This window comes from Sapajus apella, unplaced genomic scaffold (genome assembly GCF_009761245.1).
Source record: "Sapajus apella isolate SASKATOON/1434 unplaced genomic scaffold, GSC_monkey_1.0 scaffold153, whole genome shotgun sequence".
Classification (NCBI taxonomy): Eukaryota; Metazoa; Chordata; class Mammalia; order Primates; family Cebidae; genus Sapajus; species Sapajus apella.
In genome coordinates this window covers 633,502-658,304 of record NW_022437093.1, presented here as the reverse complement: position 1 = coordinate 658,304, position 24,803 = coordinate 633,502, and the positions used below count along the sequence as shown (strand labels likewise).

At 35.4% G+C, this 24,803-nt stretch overlaps 1 protein-coding gene across 9 annotated transcripts in view; it reads left to right on the top strand.

Annotated features, from left to right (window-relative positions):
• Positions 1–24,803, top strand: part of TANC2 (tetratricopeptide repeat, ankyrin repeat and coiled-coil containing 2) — a 435,131-nt gene that overhangs the window by 229,695 nt on the left and 180,633 nt on the right. For all 9 annotated transcript variants that reach the window (XM_032266054.1, XM_032266053.1, XM_032266051.1 and 6 more), the window contains 2 exons: positions 4,518–4,666; positions 11,362–11,548. In XM_032266054.1, coding sequence (XP_032121945.1) covers positions 4,518–4,666; positions 11,362–11,548 — 336 coding nt within the window. The remainder of the gene's footprint in view (positions 1–4,517; positions 4,667–11,361; positions 11,549–24,803) is intronic.

Here is a 24,803-nt window from a genome sequence, read left to right as displayed (position 1 = left end):
GCATGGTAGTGCACACCTGTAATCCCAGCTACTCCAGAAGCTGAGGCAGGAGAATTGCTTGAACCCTGGAGGCGGAGGTTGCAGTGAGCTGAGATCGCACCACTGCACTCCACCCTGGGCAACAAAGCAAGACTCCATCAAAGAAAAAAAAAAAAGCAAATGTGTTTGGTACATTCTTTTTCTTTCCTAAGTGGGAAGAAATACATAAAAGCTTTTACTGGTTGAAGATCTATTTAAACCATAATATATTTCGTATATAATTTCCTTGAAATCTCTTGATTTCTAAAATTATGTCTTTATTAAGACAGGAGCTTTAAATGAAAAAATCTAAGCATTTAGAGTAGTAAGTTTCCTTATATTTAATTAGTATCCCTCATCTGAACAACTTAAATAGTATTTAAATAAATAGCTTAAATATATAGTGTTATTTTTTTCATAATTTTAGACTTATTTCTTAGAGTAAAAAAAGCATAAACAAGTATTGTTGAGAATATTGTTTCATTCTTAAGGTCAATGTCCTAAGTCCTTAATACATTTTCAGTAATTTTGCAAAAATTAAAATATAAATAAATACAGAAAGGAATCCAAATAATAATTATGCCTTGCTATGAAAATTTATGCAGTGAACACATCTCAAATCAAGATATTGAATGTTTTCAGCAGTTCAGAAGCTTCCTTCATGCGTCCTCTGCATCATTATCCTTCCTCTACAAACATACACCGACTGTTCTGTCATCATCATTTGTTTTACCAGTTTCTGAACGTTATATAAATGAAATCATTTAGTATGTATGTATTATTATTATTAATATTAAGACTGAGTCTCGCTCTGTCGCTCAGGCTGCAGTGCAATGGCACGATCTCGGCTCACTGCAACCTCCACCTCCTGGGTTTGCAGCCCAGGCAACAGAGCGAGACCCTGTCCCCCCCAAAAAAAATTAATCAACTGACCATATTCTAAGAGTATATTTCTGGACTGTTTATTTCATTGGTCTAGTTGGATACCAGTACCATACTGCCTTGATTACTGTTGCATCCTAATAAATTTTGAAAATAGGAAATGTGAGTCTTCCAACTCTGTTTTTTTAAAGGTTGTTTTATTAATTCTGGGCTCCTTATATTTCCATATAATTTTTATTATCAGCTGGTCAATTTCTGCAAGATTAAGGGAAGGAAAGGTAACAAGTAAGCAAGCAACTGGAATTTTGATAAGGATTGCATTAAATTGGTAGATTGATTTGGGGAGTATTGATATCGCAAAAACCATGAATATGGAAAACCATAATCCCCTCCCAAAAAAAACCAAAAAGACTTGGTACACACAATATGGATGAAACTCATTCTAAAATGTGTATTGCCTCCAAAGACCAGACAATCTTTAAAATATGTCAAATAATTTTCTTAAATTTTTTTTAAATCATTGTCTCTGTTCTTAAAAATTAAGAACCCAGTAACCCTGATGATTATGCATGGATTTATCTCTCTTAAGCTACCACTATTTCCATAAAAAACCTTCCCTTTTAGTGATCTTCAAATGGCCGTATTGTTAATTGTAATTGGGGGGAGAAAGGCTATCTTTATTCCACTGACCAGACTTTATTCTGCTGGTTAAGTCTTCATTTTGCAGGCAGAGAGGTTTTATCATAACAGTTACTTGCAAGTCAGAAATAGAAATGAAGCAAAAAGGGAAGAAAAATGGTAGTATTTAGGGAAGAATACAGAATCAATGTACACTAAGTAGGAAAAAATGAAAATGTGTGACCTGTTGACATTTTAAGTATATTTTAAAGGAAATGGTTTGGAGGGAGGAATTTTTTTGACCATATTTCAATATGCACTATTTGAATACACTATTATGTTAGTACAAAAGTAATTGTGGTTTTTGCCATTACCTTTAATGGTGCCATAACGGAAAAACCTCAATTACTTTTGCTCCAAACTAATAAATTCCTACAAGTGAGAAGCTGTTTATCTGGTCCTACATTCTAACCTTTTAAAATATATATATTTATATATTTTTTAATTTTTGAGACAGGATCTTGCTCTGTTGCCCTGACTGGAGTGCAGTGACACAATCACAGCTGACTGCCGCCTCAGCCTCCTGGGTTCAAGCAATTCCACCACCTCAGCCTCCTAAGTAGCCAGGACCACAGGTGCATGCCACCACACCTGGCTAATTTTTGTATTTTTTGTAGAGTTGGGGTTTCATCATGTTGCCCAGGCTGGTCTTGAACTCCAGAGCTCAAGTGATCAACCTGCCTTGGCTGCCTTGGCCTCCCAAAGTGCTGGGATTTCAAACATGAGCCACTGCACCTAGCCCCACCCTTTTTTGTTTTCAGAAGGAACTATTTTTAATTTATTTTAAAATAGGAAATGAAAATGAACTCGGGAAGAAGGTACTGACAGGGAAGTCTGTAATCTAGAAACTAGAAAGGAGGTGCCTCTACTGTTTCTACTTTCTTCCACCAGGAATCCTGGAATACTTTAAGGAAGAGGAGACAGAGGCAGCCACTGGTATTCTAAGACTTAAGATGGATGGATTCACAATTAGGTCCCTGTCTGTTACTTGAGAATCCTCCACTGATTCATCTACTAGGCTTTTCATAATGTGTAAAATTTTACTCAAGATCAACAAATAAGAAAAGTTCAAAACAAATGTAATTGCCAAAGACAGGTTTTTCATACCATAACCTGGTATCGGATTTCTTTCATTGTAAAGTGCATGACAAATAATGTCATATTAATGTCATCCTCAAATGATATTTTGAGATGAGGTAAGTAAATAGGAAGAGAAAAAGATTTAGCAAGGTGTAAAAATACCAGTCAAACCAAATGAAAAGGACCTGGTGTGGTAGCAGTATCTAATATAGCCACCCACAGAAGAATTTTTGAACTTCTTTCTGCATTAGTAGTTGGAAGTACTGAAAGTAGTAACGTAGAAAGGGTTGTAGTTATCTCTTAAGAACCTTTGTTTGATTACCTTACTTAATGTTTACAACATGCTTTGTTAGGATTATTGAGATTAACATACTATAAGCAGTATGCCTGTTAATAAGTTATGTCTTATTTAGACATCCTCACCATTTGTAACATTTCTTTCCATTGAGGAAGACACTGTGTCTTGCTAATTGGGAGCATAGATTCTGGAGTCAGGGAGCTGAAGTTGTAATCCTGGCTCTGCCATTTAGTGGTTGTGTGACTTTGAGCAAATAATTTAATTTCTTTGTGCCTCCATTTTTTCATCTGTAAAATGAGGGTAATAATTTCTACCTTAGAAAGTGGTATCTAAAGTTATTAAAGTTAAGTAAGCTAATATATGTGAAGTGTTTATGTTAGTGACTTATACATAATAAGCATTATATAAGTATATGTTAAATATATACTCTTATTTTTCATATTGATTGTAAAGTTTTCAAAGTCAATGACTAACTCCGTGTTATATACATTCTCATATCTGTTATTAACCATGTATATAGACAACATTTATTAATTATCAGAATAACTCTATAGGAGACAGTGAAACAGAGCCCCAGAGGCCTGGAATCTATGATGAGAAAAATTTGCAAAAGATTAGTTAGTTTAACCTTTAAGAGGGAGGAAAGTGTTATTTATTAATTTGAAGTGAGCAGTTTTACCTTTTCATTTTATCAAAGAATAAGAAGCTTTAAATTATTCTTGAGACAAAATTAAGTATCTAAATGTTTATAGTATAAAAATAACCCTACTGATTTTTTTACTTCTTCTGTGGCAAAGAAATCTATTTATGTTGCCTCTGGGAGGATAATAGGAGAGGAAGAATAGAGCCTTGTTTTTCTACTTTGACATAGATTCAGTGAGAGTTCTATAGAGATTTTCCACAGATGGAACACTTGAGTTCAGTACTAATATGCAAAAGTACACATATACCCTATCCCAGCTCGTGACTTTATTAGAGAAGTTAATATACATGTTAAATTGAATAATAACAATGCAGACCATACCTTTCTTTGCATTTGGAGTGGTTTACTGTGTAATACTAAATATCCTAAACAATGGGATACGATTGTGTTTTGTGATGCTGTTGTGTTTTGGCAACAAACCATATGACATTACAGTTAATAATGCTAAAAGGATATATCTGACCCCATAAAAAGATTTTTGTATTGTCCTTTAAAATCTGTGCTACTGTGGATTGTTACAAGGTGAGATTAAATGCTCTGAATTTAAAACAAATCCTGAATACGTGTGGACAGTAAGTCAACATAAACAGATACTCATTTTAGATAAAAATTTTTTCTGCCACACATTTATAATCATTTTGAGTTCCCTGGCTCAATTTTATTTGATTCTTATAAATTTCTTATTTGGAAACAAATTTATATTGAAAGTGAGTAGTTCAAGGAAAACCTCATAACCTTGTAATTTTTGAGTTAAAATGTGAAAACTAAAGAAATGATCAAAGTGAATGTACAAATAGTTACAGAACTAAACCATTTTATTTTGAAAGATTCATGTTCTTCAATGCCTTCTTGTTACAGGTGATGCCGAACAAGAACTTGGCCCCCCTCCATCTGTAGATGAGGCAGCAAACACACTCATGACTCGTCTGGGTTTCCTCCTTGGAGAGAAAGTCACAGAAGTTCAGCCAGGTGACCAATACAGCATGGAAGTACAGGATGAAAATCAGGTAAGCTGATCACCTTTGTGAAACATGGTGTGAATCAGCTTATTATGCCAGAAATAATCCCAATTGTTGAATGCTTTTTAAGGCCTAGAATACAACTTAATTTTCCATAATCACAATTATTTCTTCAGTTTATGAATCATCCACTTTTAGGTTTTGATTGATTTAATGAATGAATGAATGAGCAAGCCAACAAAACTGACAGATATATAAGCACTGCACCCCAAATTTGCAGAATGTATATTCTTTTCAAGTGGATGTGGATTATTTACCAATTCGATGATATGCTGAGCCGTAGAGCAGGTCTTGACAAATTTCCAAAGATTCCAGCTACTGTGACCACAGTAGAATTTATCAGTTACAAAATGTTGATTTAGAAAGTGGTATCTAAAAGATTACTTGGATCATTAATTCAGATTTTCTACTTTTCTAAAATACAAATTTAAAACTACTATTTCTTTTTAAGCACATCTTTGGCTACATCCTACAAGTTTTGTTATACTTAGTTTTTATTATTTCAGTTTAAAATATTTTCTAATTTTTTTGTGATTTCCTCTGGGACTCAGAGGCTATTTAGAAGTATATCACTCAATATTTAAGTATTTGGGGATTTTTCTAAGTATCCATCTCAGAAAGCGAAAAAAAATCAGCAATTTAAAAAATATTTTATAGTTTTCTCTTTTTTGTTGTTGCTATTTTCAATTTTTCAGTTTAAATGTAGCAAAAGAAAGTACTAGAGTCAGATTCATTTATATGGTCTTAATCTTCAACATGAATATCTGATAGCGAAGCGTTTTATTCAGAAGGTGACAAATTTTAAATTGCATATTTTTATTAATATTAGTGAAGATTCTATATCATATATTACATTTGTCACAGTGAAATATACAAGGATTATTTGAATATATTTATGTATCATGTGGATATGTTCAGCTGTTTCAAGGCTGTCTCCTCAAGCCTCACTCTTTAGGTTATTGGTTTTGCTAGCTGCACACTGTCATTACCCGGGGAATTTTTGTAAAATTAAGGTACTCGGTGACTCTAATCTTACTGATTCCTCTTCATTCTTATTTATTTAAATACTATCTTAACTCCCTAATTATCTCTAGCCCTGCCTTTTCCCCTTTACTTGAAATTTGTATATTTAGCTTTCTACATTATATTTTCTACCTAATGTTTAAAATGTATCCCAAACTTAACATGTCAAAAACAGAACCCTTGCTTTTCTCCTTAGAACTGGTTCCTTCTGCAGTGTTTCCCATATGAATAAATGGTATCACCTACTTGGTTAGGACAAAAGCACTGGAGCCGTTTGACTTCCCTCAGACCCATATTCACTCTTTCAGCAAATCAAAGACTCTGTTGTACCCAATCTGATCCCTTCTCACTGTTCCCACTGCCATACCCAAGTCCAAGCTACTGTCATCTTTTGACTCTGCTACTGCAATAGGCACTAGAAGGTAAGGCTAAAAGGCTGGCATTTTTGCCTGTTCTACCCATTGCCGTATCCTCTGCCCCTAGAACATTATTGTCATTACTAGGTGCTTAATAGGTATTATTATATGAATAAATGGCCGCCTGACAGGTCTCTGCTTCCACTCTTGCACTCCTGTAGTCTGTTCACACAGTAGCCAGAGTGATCATTGTAAAATGTGAATCCAATTCTGTCACTTCACTTATAATCTTCTACTGTATTCCCATCATACTTAGAGTAAAATCTAAAATCTTTACCATGCCCTGGAAGACCGCACCTGATCTAGCCACTTGCTACCTCTCCTACATCACTTCCTACCCCTCTCCCTTTCATGCACTGCTCTCCAGCCACATTGGCTTCCTTGTCTTTCGCCAGACACATCAATTATATTCATTTGTACTGGAATGTTCTTCCTGCATAACTCACTTTCTCACTTATTCAGTGTTCTGCTTAAAAGTTACCTCATTGGAGAGGTCTCAGTTAATTCCTCTTGTAATAATTGCACCTGCCCATCCCTATATCCCCTTATCCTTCTACTTTATTTTTCCATAACTCTTACCATTAACTGTTATTACATTGCGTGTTTAGTTGCGAGGTTGTTTTACCTCATGACGAGTGTATGTTTCGTGATGGCAGAGCTGATGATTTTTAAAATCAATTTATAATGTAACTATGTCAATATGCTGGGCTCTGTATTGAGGAATTTTTAAAAATTGGGATCAGTAAAACATCTGTTTTACTTTTCATATCTGGATATTCATGTCAAGTTAAAATGTGACTGTTCTAATAATGACCAGGTAACATGATGTCTTATATCTTACAACCTGAATATTTTTCAAGGACACTATCATTTCTACACGACTACATTTCCTTAGATGATAAAATGTATACTTGTTGCTCTTGAGAGTCTGCATGTCACAGTGATTTCTACATAAAGTCACAAGCCTATGGAGTATACCTTACTTGTACATTACTGGATAACATAATCTTAAATAAATGAGCAGTATCATTGTTTTAATATAATTAAAGCAATATGGTATAATAAAAAAGCCATTGAACCACGAGGGAGAAAATTTGTGTTCTAGTTCCAACTCTGCCACCTACCATTTTGTAAATTTGGACATGTCACCTAACCTGTCGGAGCTTTATATTTTTCATAGGTAATAATAACTGACAATTATTAAATACCTGCTGTGTACCAATCATTGTACTAATTGTTCTACTTGCACCATTTTGTTTACGCTTCTTCACAATCCAGTGTGGTAGAGTTCATTTATATTCCAATTTTCAAATAAGAGTTGGAAACATACTGCCAGAAAGTGATGGAATGGTATTCATATCCAGACACTCTGCTTTTATAACCTATGTTCTTAACAGCCACACCATACTGTTCCAGTGTAATATGATATAATAACACCTGACAGGGCTGTTGAAAAGTTCAAGTTAAATCATGAATATGAAAATACTTTGTAAGCTGTAAAATGCCATAGAAATAAAAAGTATAAAATAATATGCAACATAGTTAGTACATAAATATATGCAGGAACTGTGCAATTTGGGGAAAATTATATCATAACTTTCATACTTTTGTCGGTTTCATTTTCACATTTCTTAAGTGATATGCCTCTCATACCAGGTTGATAAGGAGTAAATGAGATAATATATAAAAAAATTGTTAAGCTTTAAACAAATGTAAAATATTAATAATGAAGCTAAATGATAGCCTTCTTGCAATATAATATACCCTGGAACTATCTTGGAACCACACAAGAAAGTGGCTAAATTGATTTCTGATCTCAGGAAGATTATCAAGAAGTAGGAGGTCATGTTAATTTGGTGACTTTCTTCTGAGCTAAGCAGTATATTAACAAAGATAAACTGCCATGTTTAAGAAGATGATGTAGTGATGATATTCTCAAAATAGTACTAGTAATGACAGAATCTAATGCAAGTCAGCATGTATCATTTTTTTGTAAAAAAACAAAGCATGGAAGTGATATTTACCTGACCCCTTTATTCTTTCAGCAGTTTCCAAGGTGTTTGAATGGATCTTAGGAATTTCCTCTTTAGCTTCTTGCTATGTGTATTTGTAGGACCTTTAAGAGATCCAGACTGGGAGCTTTCTTAGGATCCTTCTGGAGAACATTAAGGACAATGAGAAAAACACTGAAAGGTTTAGGAAGTGCAGTAGCTTAAACAGATGTTCATTTTAGCCTGCAGCATGGAGAATAGATAATGTCTTTCTCTAGCTCATGAACTAGTCTCCTTAAATAAACATTAGGCCTGCCTTTTAAGTCATAAGCCATGAACAATTTTCTGTTTTCTAAATGGCTTGATATTTAAGCTTTGCTTTTACAGTTAAAGCTTTTAAAGTATACATTTTGTGATATGTGCTTTATTTTGCAGAAAACAACTTAGAGTAAAAATAAGTACTGTTTGGGCTTAACCTCCACATTGTCTATAGTATGCATTAATACAGTTTTCTTTAACAAAGAACAGGATGAGAATCTTGTCTAAGAACAGAAATGAGTTGTTATAAAAGTAATAGATTCATACCATATTAAAACTTTCCTTTTTTTTTTGAGACAGTTTCACTCTGTTGCCCAGGCAAAAGTGCAGTGTATGACCTTGGCTCACTGCAACCTCTGCCTCCTGGGTTCAAATGACTCTCATGCCCCAGCCTCCTGAGTAGCTAGGACTGCAGGCATACACCACCACACCCAGCTAATTTTTGTATTTTTAATAGAGATGGAGTTTTGCCATGTTGGCCAGCCCGGTCTCAAACTCTTGGCCTTAAGAAGTCCACCTGCCTCAAGCCTCCCAAAGTGCTGGGATTACAGACATATGCTACCACATCGGGCCAAAAACTTTTCCAATATGGGGTGACTATAGCTATATCTAATGTAAAAGACCTGAGTACAGTTCATTTCATCTGCCCATATGCGTCTCAAACTGGGAGTGGGAGGTTAAAAATTGTTTGCCGAATTTCTAACCTGAAGGATTCCAATTCAGTAAATCTGGATGGGGCTCAGTGTCTGTCAATTTTGTGAGAGAGCTTGCATGTTTGTTTTTTTATACGGCACAAGTGATATTACTGTGTGCCTAGTTAAGAATCATTGCTCTGTAAGGGGAAAAAAAAATTAAGGGTTAAAAAAAAAAAGAATCATTTCTCTGGGAGACCAGCATCATATTATAAAAATAGAGATTATGAACAAATTGAAACTCTCCCCTTCTCTGGAAAGATAACATATAGTGGAAGAGAAATTTGGATAAATTTGAAAGCTTACTCTGTTGTTAAGAAAAATCAGATTCTAATATTATTGATATGATTGAAAAGATTTATTTGGTTGGAGGGTAATTAAAATGTCATCTGTTCTTGGTTGAGTCAAATGTATCTTTTGTAACCTGGTTATAGTATTTAAATTAAAATCAAAACCTAGATTTAACACAGATGATACAAAATCAAAACCTAGATTCAGCACAGATAATACAATTGACTGCATCTAGAAATCATCTTAGGATGAGTTGAAAAGCCTTAATATTCACATAGCTAGTTATCAACATATTCCCCAGTTATTAAATTTTAGCAGAAAGGCTATGAATAGACTCCATATATAAAGAAGTTGAAAGGCTTCTTTTAAATATAACATTTAAAGATGTTAAATTTATCATTAGTACGTCTTCCAGTAATTTTGCTGCTGATCATGTAATAATTTTAAAAAGGATAAAACGTAGGCCAGGCGTGGTGACTCAACACCTGTAATTCCAGCACTTTAGGAGGCCGAGGTGGGTGGAACACGAGGTCAGGAGTTCAAGACCAGACTGGCCAAGATGGTGAAACTCCATCTCTACTAAAACTACAAAAATTAGCCGGACACTGTGGCAGGTGCCTATAATCCCAGCTACTCGGGAGGCTGAGGCAGGAGAATCACTTGAACCTGGGCTGCAGAGGTTGCAGTGAGCCGAGATCATTCCACTGCACTTCAGCTTGAGCAACAGAATGAGACTCTGTCTCAAAAAAAAAAAAAAGATATAATGTGTTTGAAAAAAATATACTTTTATTCACTATTGTAGTAATTTATTTGTGTAGAAAGAGTTGAAGAAAAGTGAATTGTCATTCAATTAGGTAAACTAAGAATATATTACCACCAACCTTTTAAGTAATTACTCATTCCTTCACATTAAAACTTCAGTGTTACATATTGAAACAAATAACTTCAAGGGTAAGAATCATTCAGGACAGGATACAAAGCGATCTCAGGCTGTAATGCTGTTACAGAGAAGTTATTTAGGTTTGTATTAAATAATAGTATTCTATTTTATTGGACAAACTTTTAGAATAAGGCATTTTTTCCATGCATTCATTTATCGTCTCTGGACAGCTGCCTGTGTATCAAAAAGGCACTTCTTTGCTTTAAGAACTTTATTTCTTCCCAGCTGTAGGGATTTTTTTTTCCCCTCCATCTAAAGAAAATTATTGGCTGGGCACGGTGGCTCACACCTATAATTCCAGCAATTTGGGAGGTCAAGGCGGGTGGATGGCCTGAGGTCGGGAGTTCAAGACCAGCCTGAGCAACATGGTGAAATCCCTCTCTACTAAAAATACAAAACTAGTTAACTGTGGTGGCACATGCCTGTAATCCCAGCTGCTTAGGAGGCTAATACAGAAGAATTGCTTGAACCTGGGAGGCGGAGGTTGCAGTGAGCCAGGATTGTACCATTGCACTCCAGCCTGCACAACAAGAGTGAAACTCCATCTCAAAAAGAAAAAAAAGGAAGGAAAAAGAGAGAGAAAGAGGAAGGGAAGGAGGTAAGGAAGGAAGGAAAACTATTAACAATGCAAACTTCCAGGTCTTCCAAAAAGTTTTATTGATTGCAAGGAAAACTTCCAAATAACAAGGAAAACTTGATTTAATGAAAAAAAAAAAAAAAAAAAAAAACATTCTCTATCCTGTTAATGAATGGCAATGATAGGGCACTTGTCACTGGAAATTTAATAGGCAGAAAAATTGGCAACAGTCTCTGTTAATGTTAAATTCATCAAGTTTCACATTAATTTGTAGACCCCAAAGTCCTTATCCGAGAAGCAAAAACAAATAGCACCTAATAGATGCAAGAGCTATGCATGTAGTTTTTTTCTTCCATCAAAGCATTTATTTTATCTTAAAATATACTTTAACAGCCGGTCAGGTTATCTTACTTATTCATGATTCCAATTTTTCAGACCTCAGCAATCACCCAGCGGATAAGTCCCTGTTCCACCCTGACTAGCAGCACTGCCTCTCCACCAGCCAGTAGCCCCTGCTCTACACTCCCACCCATCAGTACAAATGCAACTGCCAAGGATTGCAGCTATGGGGCTGTTACTAGTCCAACTTCTACCCTTGAAAGCAGAGATAGTGGCATCATTGGTGAGTTGGTTTTTATATTGATAATTTTGTGTCCTTTTTTTTTCTTTTTACCTTTTAAAAATAATTACACACGCTTAAGGTTTTCAAAAATTCTGCTTTTGAATTGTTGAGATGTATATATAAAACTTTCCTTGTCTTTTTAATGATACTGGAGAGAGAAACTTAAGGGTAAACAAAATGAAAGGTATTCCTCCCTGCTTAAGCACTTCTTATCAGAATAAGGAGTGGGTTAAAAAAAAAAAAATCCGTCCACTTCTTTCTGTAAATTCATGTACATTATCTACCAACAGAAGTAATTCATTCCTTGCTGGTATAGTTGAGAGTTTTATGAAAGAAAGATGAGATTAGATTAAGTGGAAAAAAGAGTTATGATTTGAGTTGTTCTGGGTCTATTTGTGGAAACCATGTATCAGTTAGTTTTCCGAGCCCCTTTAGACTTTTTCTTCTTGTCAATAAGACATCCCTGTTTTTTTACCTTCTGCAAAATAGAAAAATGGTGTTTCTTTGCTTATGATTTGAAACCTTAGACTAATACATTTTTATGGCAAGCTTGGGCATAAAAAGAACTTGAAACTTGGAAGTATTAAAGCAAAGTAATTTTCCATTTCATTTTTTCCTTGTGGATTTTCTAATACCTTTTTTTTCCTGAAGATCCTAGTTGACTACTTAGTACTAGAAATATATCTAAATAATCTTCAACCCAATTAGCAGTTTGCAGCAGATACTAAAACCACTCTGATAAAGGCAATGCTGATGGGACATTATGTGGTTTATTATCTCTAATAGACTCTAGGTAAACATTTCATCAGAACCAGATATGGACTGCTGGTCCATATGATCAGGAGACAGGCCATCATCATTTATATGTATTGTTATGATTCAACACCTCTTGCTATGAAAATCATATAGGATATTTCTAGCTCAGGAAATCTTTCATCATATTCAAAATTTTGAGTGATCTTTCTAGAGTAGTATTTCCTACTAATGCATTTTGGACTAGAAAGTATTAAAGTATTGTGATTACTCTTTGGGACAGTGTTCTAATGCTTTTCTTATAGTTAGGTATGGAGATAAGAAGAGTAGGGGAGGAATATAGTTTTGGAACTTCTCAGTTTTTATGGTTATCGAGTTGTATAATGATTCAGATATTGAACATTATTCGATACCATTGGTATTTACAAAACGCTAAAAAATTGCATTTCCTTTAATAATGGAATTACTTTGGACAAATAAGTCTGTGTGCATTTTCTAGTCAGAGATGATAATTTACAAATAGTGTAAAGCTATATGTTTATACTCTATGAGAGGATAAAATGGAAATTGGGCTTCTGTCCAAAAGATAAATGTCATTTCTGGGTATTCCTTTTCTACCTGACAACCAGATGATGACAGTGTCATAGTCTCCAGCAGCTTTATGTAGAATAAAGAAGAGGAAGGAACATAGGTGGTAATAAAAATAATTTTAATTAAAAGTAATTTATGGCTAGATTTCTCTTCAGACCCTAAAATTATAGTATATGCCAACCCCAGTTAAGTATTTAGGACTAGAGCATAAATGGGGAATGAATGTGTTCCATCATCTATGACATTGCACATATGAATGTATGGGTTTATATTTATACATAGGTAGACAAAAGTGATTATGTTTTTTCCTCGCTCCCTCTGGGCCCCAGGTGAAGATAGTTGATTTAATAATACTCCTCGGTATATGTAAGTGAGGAGAGTTGAATTGGTAACACTCCTCTGTATATACAGATTGGTCTGTGTAAAGCTCCTTTCAGTTTGTTACTTTTCCCTTTATCCTCAATCCCAGTCAATTGCAGCCATGCTATTACATTTATATAAATCTTTGAATATTATATGATGTTTTTTGTGTATGTATGTGATTTTAATTTAAGTGGCATGTTAATACAGATCTTTTTCTGCTTTTTAAAATCTACATGAACACCAGATTTATTGCTTCTGATGATGTAAATATTCTTTACATTTTGCTTGTGAACACTTAGGTTACCTCCATCTCCTCTACCATTTGTACAAACCTTTTCTAGAGTTCATGCCTAGGACTGGAATTACTGAATCATGGAGCATACCATTATTTAACTTCATGAAGTACTTCCAGATTATTATTCAGAATAGTTGCTGTAATTCACATTCTCATCTGCAGTATGTAAAGCTTCTTTAACACTAGCTAGCCCACTTCTAAAATCCAAAAACTCTGAAAACCTTAAGTTTTTTAAAATATAAATTTACATCAAATCCATTTGGCTGTAAAATTTTACCTGAACTAAGATGAGGCTGCTTATAGTCTTTATCATACTAAATATGAATGTTGATACATTTTATTGTAGAAATGTTAATATACTTGGTTACAGGATACTGTTCCCTATGCCATATACAGTGTCTATACCTGTTAAAATATGAGACATTATGTGTTTTGAAACATCTTCGGAGTTTCATATATGTGATTGTAGACCTGTGTCATCTAACTTTCTGATTTTAGTAAATCTGATGGTTATAAAGTTGTCTCATTTTAATATGCATTCCTTTCATTAGTGTAGAGGTTCTGCAGCTTATGCATTCCTTTCATTAGTGTAGAGGTTCTGCAGCTCTTCATATGCTCACTGCCTATTGTATACTTGTTAAGGGGAGTCATTAAAATGGAAATAGATGAAGTTTTGTGAAAGGAAGAATCTAAAGAAGGCAAATGCAAAGAGAAGAAAACAGAGGACTGAGCACAAAATCTTAGAGCACACTCAAAGAGCAGGGAATTGGAAGTAGGAGAAGAATGAGCCGGTGGACACCAAAAAAAGTAGTAGTCAGATAAATTGGAGAAAAATTGGGGCAATGCAATGTTACCAAAGCCAAGGGAGACACATGTTTCAAGGAAGAGGTGTGGGAAGATTGGTCAACAAATGGCAGAATTTGAGAAGACAAAGGAAAATGAGGATGATTAAAGAATAAAAGTAAATATTTTTCCCACATTTAGCTTCCTTCTGTAGATTATCAAATAAAAATATTTATATGTTTAGGAGTTGTGGAAGATGTTAATGCCATGATTGCAGTGTATCTCTAACTTACATAAATGCACATCAATGTGTGGATTCATTCATTTTAAATAAATATTGAGTAAATAAAAAGTATTTTTACAGGAAAGTTGCAGGATACAAAATCAACACTAAAGCAAGTTGTATTTCTATGTACCAAAGATGAAAAATTCAAAAAGAAAAATAAGGAAACAGTTTTATTACAGTGGCGTCACAAAGAATAAAATAGGAATAAATTTAACCAAGGAGGCAAAAAAAAATTGTGCATTGAAAACTACAAAACATTGCAGAAGAAATTTTAAGACTTAAATGGAAAGATATCCTGTGTTCGTGGATTGGAAGACTTAATATTGTTAACATAACAATATTTCCCAAAGCCATCTATAGATTCAAAGCAATCTCTATCACAATCTCAACAATGGTCTTTGCAGAAGTAGAAATATCCAGCTAGGAATGGTTGCATGAGCTTGTAGTCCCAGCTCCTCGGGAGGCTGAGGCAGGAGGATCATTTGAGCCAGGAGTGCAAGTCCAGCCTGGAAAACCTAGCGAGACTCTCTCTATTTAAAAAAAAGAAAAAAGGAAGATTCATCCTAAAAGCCATATGGAATATTAAAGGACCCCAAACAGCCAAAACAATCTTGAAAAAGAACAAAATTTGAGGACTCACATTTCATGATTTCAAAACTTATTACAAAGCTACGGTAAAGCAGTGTAAAGAGACCAGAAATAGGGGGCCAGATGCAATGGCTCATACCTGTAATCCCAGCATTTTGGGAGGCCGGGGCAGGCAGATCACTTGAGTTCAGGAGGTTTGAGACCAGCCTGGCCAACATGGTGAAACCCTGTCCCCACTAAAAATACAAAAAGTAGCCAGGTTGGGTAACAGGTGTCTGTAATCCCAGCTACTCGGGAGGCTGAGGCAGAAGAATCACTTGAACCTGGGAGGCAGAGGTTGCAGTGAGCCAAGATTGAGCCAGTGCACTCCAGCCTGGGCAACTGAGCGAGACTCTCTCTCAAAAATAAACAAAAATAAAGAGACCGGAAATAAACTCTTGCATTTATGGTCAAATGGTTTTTGACAGGGGTCCTAAGACCATGTGGCATGGACAGTCTTTTCAGCAATTAGTACTGGGAAAATTGAATATTGACCTGCAAAAGAATGAAGTTGGTCATTTACCATCTACCATATACAAAAATTAAAATGGATTAAAGACTTAAACATAATAGTTAAAAACTATAACACTCTTAGAAATGTAACCAAGGAGGCAAAAAAACAAAACAAAAACTCGTGTACATTGAAAACTACAAAACATTGCAGAAGAAATTTTAGCACTTAAATAGAAAGATATACTGTATTTGTGGATTGGATATAGAAGAGGAAGAAGATAGGAGAACATATGAGGAAATCTTCTTTGGACATTGGATTTGGTATTGATTCCTTGGATATGAACCAAAAGCACAGGCAACAAAAGAAAATAATATATTGGACTTGATATAAATTTAAAACGTTTGTGCATCACAAGAGAGCAAAAAGGCCAGGTGCAGTGGCTCACACTTGTAATCCCAGAACTTTGGGAAGCTGAGGCAGGCGGATCACCTGAGCTAAGAAGTTCAAGACCAGCCTAACCAACATGGTGATACCCCATCTCCACTAAAAATACAAAAGTCAGCTAGGCATGTGGCCAAGCCTGTAATCCCACCTACTCAGGAGGCTGGAGAATCACTTGAAGCCGGGAAGCAGAGGTTGCAGTGAACTGAGATCACACCACTGTACTCCAGCCTGGGTGACAGAGCAAGACTCTGTCTCAAAAAGAAAAGAAAAAAGGAGCAAAAAGACAACTCACAGATATTGGAAATCATGTATCTGATAAGGGATTAAAATCCAAAATATATAAAGAACCACTACAACAACAAACCAATTCAAATATGGGAAAAGGACTTACATAGACATTTCTCCAAAGAAGATACACAAATGGCCAGTAGACACATGAAAAGATACTCGACATCATTAGTCATTAGGGAAATGCAAACCAAAACCACAATAAAATACTACTTCATACCCATTAGGATGACTATCATGAAAAGAAAGTGTAACATAACAAGTGTTGGCAAGGATGTGGAGAAATTGGAACTCTCATACGTTACTGCTGGGAATGTAAATGGTGCAGCTGCTGTGGAAAAGAGTATGACAGTTCTTTGAAAAGTTAAACATAGAATTGCCATATGATCTAGCAATTTCTCTTCTAAGTATATATCTGAAAGGATTGAAGGCAAGGATTTGGACAGGTATTTGTACATTGATGTTCATAGTGGCATTTTCACAACAGCCAAAAAGTGGAAATCATACAATGTACATGGACAGATGACTGGATAAACAAAATGTGATATATACTTGCATTGAAATATTCACCTTAAAAAGGAATGAAATTCTAATGTATGCTACAACATAGATGAGCTTTGAAAATGTTATGCTAAGTGAGATAAGCCAGGCACAAAAGGATTGTATGATACATATTATTCCACTCATATAAATGGAATATAAGAATAGGTAAATCATAGAGACAAAAAGTAGCATAGAGAATACTGAGTGAAGCTGCAGTGGTGGGGGAAGTTGGTGGGATGTGGAAATGGGAAGCTACTGTTTAAAGGATACAGAATTTCAGTTGGGGATGATAAAAAGTTCTAGAAATGGATAATGTTGATGTTTGTACAACATTGTGAATATACTTAGTGCCCCCAAATTGTACACTTAAAAATGGCTAAAATAATAAATTTTATGTTGTGTATATTTTACCACAATAAAACATTTTAAAAAGAATACTTATTAATATTTATATGGTTTAAACAGTAAGAATATAGCAAATACCTAGCTGTCTTACCTTATAACAAAAATGACCTGTATAATACTCTCAAGTCCTTTTTTTTATTTCTTCCCATTTCTGTTTATACTTTACCCTCAGAGGTCATCTGAATTTTGTGATTATCATTCCAATTCTTTCTTTCATGATTTTGCCACATTTGTATCCCTAAATAATTTATTATTTGGATCTTATGTTTTAAATTTCATATAACTGAAAGCATACATATGCAGATTTATTTTGTGCTTAGTGTTGTGTACCTGAGATACATTCATGTGTTGAATTTTAGCCTGCTTGTTTTTATTGCCATATTGTATTCTACTGTAAGAATATAGCAGAATTTATTTATTCATTATTTTGTTGATGGAAAGTTGAGATGTTTCCAGATTTTTGCTCTTGCAAATAGTGCTGCTGTGATTATTCTTTTGTCCTTAGTCATGCATGACCCAGAATGTTTATCTAGAAGTGAAATTGTCAGGTTATTGGAAATGTGCCTCTTTCAAGTTTATAAAATAATTTCATCTTTTATGAAACTATATCAATTTATGTTGCCACTAGCAATATACTGTAGAATGTTCCATTTGCTGTAGATCTTTCTCATGTTTGATATTGTCAGGCTTCGTTTTGCCAATCTAGACGATAGGAAAGTTTATCTCATTACAATTTTAATTTGTGTTTTTTTGATTACTGATGAAATTGAATAGTCTTTTCACATGTTCATTAGCCATTTAGGTTTCCTCTTTTGTGAAATGCCTGTTCAAGTTTTTGCTCATTTCCTATTGTGATTTGTCTTTTCCTTACAGATCTGAGGGAAATCTTTATTAAGTGTTACTTTTAAGGTAGTCAGATTTTTTATTTTTTCCTTTATATTTGATATTTTTGTGAAACTTTGCTTTGTCACTGAAGTTCTTAAATCACGAAGAATTGGTACAAGAGTACAAATTTGTATTTTTCTATACAAACAACTAATTCCATTACCGTGTTCATATACAGTGTATTGCTGCCAAAAGCAAGTTTCCATAAATGTCTAGGTCTTTTTCTAAGCTTTTGTTCATTCCATTGGCAAATCAATCTCTCCTTGTAACAATAATGTACTGTCTTAATTACAACTGCTGTAAGTCTTGATACTTGGTAAACAAAGTCCCCTATCTTGATTATCATCTTGAGGATTCTTGGCTATTCTATACCCTTTCTTCTCCCAAATAAATTTAAGAATCAATTTGCCGGCTGGGCGCGGTGGCTCAAGCCTGTAATCCCAGCACTTTGGGAGGCCGAGGCGGGTGGATCACGAGGTCAAGAGATCGAGACCATCCTGGTCAACACGGTGAAACCCCATCTCTACTAAAAATACAAAAAATTAGCTGGGCATGGTGGTGCGTGCCTGTAATCCCAGCTACTCAGGAGGCTGAGGGAGGAGAATTGCCTGAACCCAGGAGGCGGAGGTTTCGGTGAGCTGAGATCGCACCATTGCACTCCAGCCTGGGTAACATGAGTGAAACTCCGTCTCAAAAAAAAAAAAAAAAAAAAAAAAAAAAAAAAAAAAAAAAAAAAAAAATCAATTTGCCAAATTCATGAAGAACCCTTTTTGAGATTTTTATTAGAATTGCATTGAATCCATAGATCAATGAGTGATGAATTTACAACTGTTTCCAATATGAACTCTTCTAATCCAGGAATAATATATATAATCCAGGATTATTAATATATATAATCCAGGAATATATTATTCCTGGATTTTAAACCTAAAATAAACCTAAAATAACATATTTTAGGGTTTTTCTTATTATACTTTAAGTTCAGGAATATATTTTTATGTTTGTTTCATTTAGCGCTTCTTAATATCTTTCAATAACATGTTCTAATTTTTTCATAAAGGTCTGGTATATCCTAAGATTTTTTTTTCCTAGATGCTTTATATTTTTATGTATTTGTCAGTGTTATGTCTTTTTCATTGTACTTCTTACCTGTTGCATAGAAATATGTAGAGATTTGTGTATATTTTGTATTCAGCACTGTGGCAAATTCTCTTATTAAATAAATCATGTATAACTGAAAGCTATTTATGCTGTACATAGCAGTTGCAATCTTGGCCCACTGCAACCTCCACCTCAAACTCCAGCTGAAGTGATCCTCCCTCTTCAGCCACCTGAGCAGCTGAGACTACAGGTGCATGCCACCACCCTCAGCTAATTTTTGTATTTTTTTTGAGAGAGAGAATTTTAACATATTGCCCAGGCTGGTCTTGAGCTCCTGGGCCCAAGTAATCTGCCTGCCTCAGCCTCCCAAAGTGCTGGGATTATGGGCACAAGCCACTGCACCTGGCCACACTTTTTTCCCCGTTATTTTACTGGCTAATTCCCTGGCACATTGAATTGTACTAATGGGAGCAGTCATCTTTATCTTGTAACTGATTCTTAAAGTAATGCTTTCAATATTTAACCATTAAGTATTATGTTCCTATAGATGTTTGTAGATGTCCTTATCAGGTTTTTTAAAATGTTTATTATGTTTGTTATGTATTTTTAACCATTAATGTATATTAATTTTTTTTCAAATGCTTCTAAAAATATCTGTTGAGGTGATGAAATAGTTTTTCTCCTTTATTTTGACAATAGTGTAAACTACATTGATTAATTTTTCAAATGTTAACCTAATTTTGTATTCCTAGAACCACGTGTGGTTGTGATACATTTTTAAATAAATCAACTGATTTTCTAACACTTTGTTTAGGATTTTTGAATCCGTATCTATGAGTGAGATTTGCTTGAAATTCTCCTTTGTGTTTCTGCAGTTGTCAGGTTTTGATATTAAGGATTATGTTAGCCTTATAAAATAGGTTGAGCTCATCCAAATATAAATACTCCCCAAGGTTCGCTCTCAGTCTTTCTATTGTCATCTTTCTCAGTTGTTACCATCTGCCTTCCCTGCTGGGATGACTCTCTCTATTCCTTCACCCCCATTTCACATTTCAAGCTCTGATTTTTGGTTTCACAATTCCACCATTTATTACATTCTTTTGTTTGTTTGTTTTTGCTTTTTGTCTTTTTTTTCTTTTCAGCGTCTTTATTGAGATATAATTCACATATTGTATAATTCACTCGTTTTAAATATACAATCCAATGGTTTTTAGTATGGTCACAGAGCTCTACAACCATCACCATAATCATATTTAGAACATTCATCATCTAATAAAGAAACTCCATAACCATTAGTAGTCGTTCTCCATTTCTCACCAATCCATCTATCCTCTCCCCTCCAACCCCCATCCTCAGGCAGTCACTTGTCTAGTTTCTGTTTCTGTATATTTCCCCATTCTGTACATTTTTTACTCCTTCTAACTGTGATTGTATAACCTTTGACCAAAAATTCCCCCTAACCCATAATCACCCAAGCCCCTAATAACCACCATACTACTTTCCTCTTCTGTGAAATCAGCTTTATTAGATTCCACATGAGTGAGATCATGTTGTATTTATCTTCCTGTGCTTGGCTTATTTTACTTAAACATTATATCTTCCTGTTTCATTCATGATGTCATAAATGACAGGATTTTCTTCTTTTTTATGACTGGACAGTATTCCAGTGTGTGTGTGTGTGTGTGTGTGTGTGTGTGTGTAAATGTATATAATTAACTTTTTTAATCCACTCACCTGTTGATGGCCACTTAGGTTCATTCCATGTCTTGATGTCTCAGCTATTGTGAATAGTAGTAAACATGAGAGTGCAGATGTCTTTTTGATATACTGATATTATTTACTTTAGATATATACCCAGTGGTGGGATTGCTGGATCATATGCTAGTTCTATTTTTAGTTTTTTTTTTTAATTTTTTTATTGCATTTTAGGTTTTGGGGTACATGTGAAGAACATGCAAGACTGTTGCATAGGTACACACGTGGCAGTGTGATTTGCTGCCTTCCTCCCTATCACCTACATCTGGCATTTCTCCCCATGCTCTCTCTCTCCAACTCCCTGGCCCCTGCTGTCCCTCCCCTATTTCCCCCCGACAGACCCCAGTGTGTGATGCTCCCCTCCTGTGTCCATGTGTTCTCATTGTTCAACACCCACCTATGAGTGAGAACATGCGGTATTTGATTTTCTCTTCTTGTGTCAGTTTGCTGAGAATGATGGTTTCCAGGTTCATCCATGTCCCTACAAAGGACACAAACTCATCGTTTTTGATGGCTGCATAGTATTCCATGGTGTGTGTGTGCCACATTTTCCCTGTCCAGTCTATCATCGATGGGCATTTGGGTTGGTTCCAGGTCTTTGCTATTGTAAACAGTGCTGCAGTGAACATTCATGTGCATGTGTCCCTATAGTAGAATAATTTATAATCCTTTGGATATATACCCAGTAATAGGATTGCTGGGTCAAATGGAATTTCTCTTTCTAGGTCCTTGAGGAATCGCTACACTGTCTTCCACAATGGTTGAACTAATTTACTCTCCCACCAACAGCGTAAAAGTTCCTATTTCTCCACATCCTCTGCAGCATCTGTTGTCTCCAGATTATTTAATGATCGCCAGTCTAACTGGCGTGAGATGGTATCTCAATGTAGTTTTGATTTACATTTCTCTAATGACCAGTGATGATGAGCATTTTTTCATATGTTTGTTGGCCTCATGTATGTCTTCTTTTGTAAAGTATCTGTTCATATCCTTCGCCTACTTTTGAATGGGCTTTTTTCTTGTAAATCTGTTTTAGTTGTTTGTAGATTCTGGATATCAGCCCTTTGTCAGATGGGTAGATTGCAAAAATTTTTTCCCATTCTGTTGGTTGCCGATTCACTCTGATGACTGTTTCTTTTGCTGTGCAGAAGCTGTATAGATTGATTAGGTTCCATTTGTCTATTTTGGGTTTTGTTGCCAATGCTTTTGGTGTTTTGGTCGTGAAGTCCTTGCCTACACCTATGTCCTGAATGGTTTTGCCTAGATTTTCTTCTAGGGTTTTTATGGTGTTAGGTCTTATGTTTAAATCTTTAATCCATCTGGAGTTAATTTTAGTGTAAGGTGTCAGGAGGGGTCCAGTTTCTCCTTTCTGCACATGGCTAGCCAGTTTTCCCAACACCATTTATTAAACAGCGAATCCTTTCCCCATTGCTTGTTTTTGTCTGGTTTGTCAAAGATCAGGTGGTTTTAGATGTGTGGTGTTGCCTTTGAGGCCTCTGTTCTGTTCCGTTGGTGTATATCTTTGTTTTGGTACCAGTACCATGCTGTTTTGATTACTGTACCCTTGTAGTATAGTTTGAAGTCCGGTAGTGTGATGCCTCCTGCTTTGTTCTTTTTGCTTAGAATTGACTTGGCTATGCGGGCTCTCTTTTGGTTCCATATGAAGTTTAAGGTGGTTTTTTCCACTTCTGTAAAGAAGGTCATTGGTAGCTTGATGGGGATAGCATCAAATCTGTAAATTACTTTGGGAAGTATGGCCATTTTCACGGTATTGATTCTTCCTAACCATGAGCATGGAATGTTTCTCCATCTGTTTGTGTCCTCTCTTATTTCGTTGAGCAGTGGTTTATAGTTCTCCTTGAAGAGGTCCTTTATGTTCCTTGTTAGTTGTATTCCTAGGTATTTTATTCTCTTTGTAGCAATTGTGAATGGCAGTTCGTTCTTGATTTGGTTGTCTTTAAGTCTGTTATTGGTGTATAGGAATGCTTGTGATTTCTGCACATTGATTTTGTATCCTGAGACTTTGCTGAAGTTGCTTATCAGTTTCAGGAGATTTTGGGCTGAGACAGTGGGGTCTGCTAAATATACAATCGTGTCGTCTGCAAATAGAGACAATTTGACTTCCTCCTTTCCTATTTGAATACCCTTTATTTCTTTTTCTTGCCTCATTGCCCTGGTTAGAACTTCCAGTACTATATTGAATATGAGTGGTGAGAGAGGGCATCTTTGTCTAGTGCCAGATTTCAAGGGGAATGCTTCCAGTTTTTGCCCATTCAGTATGATATTGGCTGTTGGTCTGTCATAAATAGCTTTTATTATTTTGAGATATGTTTTGTGAATACCTAGTTTATTGAGGATTTTTAGCGTAAAGCGCTGTTGAATTTTGTCAAAGGCCTTCTCTGCATCAATTCAGGTAATCAGGTGGTTTTGTCTTTGGTTCTGTTTATGTGGTGAATTAATGTTTATAGACTTGTGTATGTTGAACCAGCCTTGCATCCCCAGGATGAAGCCCACTTGATCATGGTGGATAAGCTTTTTGATGTGCTGTTACAATCGATTTGCCAGTATTTTATTGAAGATTTTTTCATCTGTGTTCATCATGGATATTTGTCTGAAGTTTTCTTTTCTTGCCGAGTCTCTGCTGGGTTTTGGTATCAGGATGATGTTGGTCTCATAAAATGACTTGGGAAGGATTCCCTCTTTTTGTATTGTTTGGAATAGTTTCAGAAGGAATGGTACCAGCTCCTCTTTGTATGTCTGGTAGAATTCGGCTGTGAACCCATCTGGACCTGGGCTTTTTTGGGGTGGTAGGCTATTAATTACTGCCTCAACTTCTGCCCTTGTTATTGGTCTATTCAGGATTTCGACTTCTTCCTTGTTTAGGCTTGGGAGGATGCAGATGTCTAGGAATTTATCCATTTCTTCCAGGTTTACTAGTTTATGTGCATAGAGTTGTTTGTAATGATCTCCGATGATGGTTTGTATTTCTGTGGAATCTGTGATATCCCCTTTATCGTTTTTTATTGCATCTATTTGATTATTCTCTCTTTTCTTTTCTATTAATCTGGCTAGTGGTCTATTTTGTTGATCTTTTCAAAACACCAGCTCCTGGATGTATTGATTTTTTTGAAGGGTTTTTTGTGTCTCTGTCTCCTTCAGTTCTGCTCTGATCTTAGTTATTTCCTGTCTTCTGCTAGGTTTTGAGTTCTTTTGATCTTGTTCCTCTAGCTCTTTCAATTTTGATGATAGGGTGTCCATTTTAGATCTTTACTTGCTTCCTATGTGGGCATTTATTGCTATATATTTTCCTCTAGACACTGCTTTAAATGTGTCCCAGAGATTCTGGTACACTGTGTCTTCGTTCTCATTGGTTTCAAAGAACATCTTTATTTCTGCCTTCATTTCATTGTTTATCCGGTCAACATTCAAGAGCCAGTTGTTCAGTTTCCATGAAGCTGTGTGGTTCTGAGTTAGTTTCTGAATTCTGAGTTCTAACTTGATTACACTGTGGTTTCAGAGACTGTTTGTTATGATTTCCGTTCTTTTGCATTTGCTGTGGAGTGATTTACTTCCAATTATGTGGTCAGTTTTAGAGTAGCTGTCATATGGTACTGAGAAGAATGTATATTCTATGGATTTGGGGTGGAGAGTTCTATAAATGCCTGTTAGGTTTGCTTGGTCC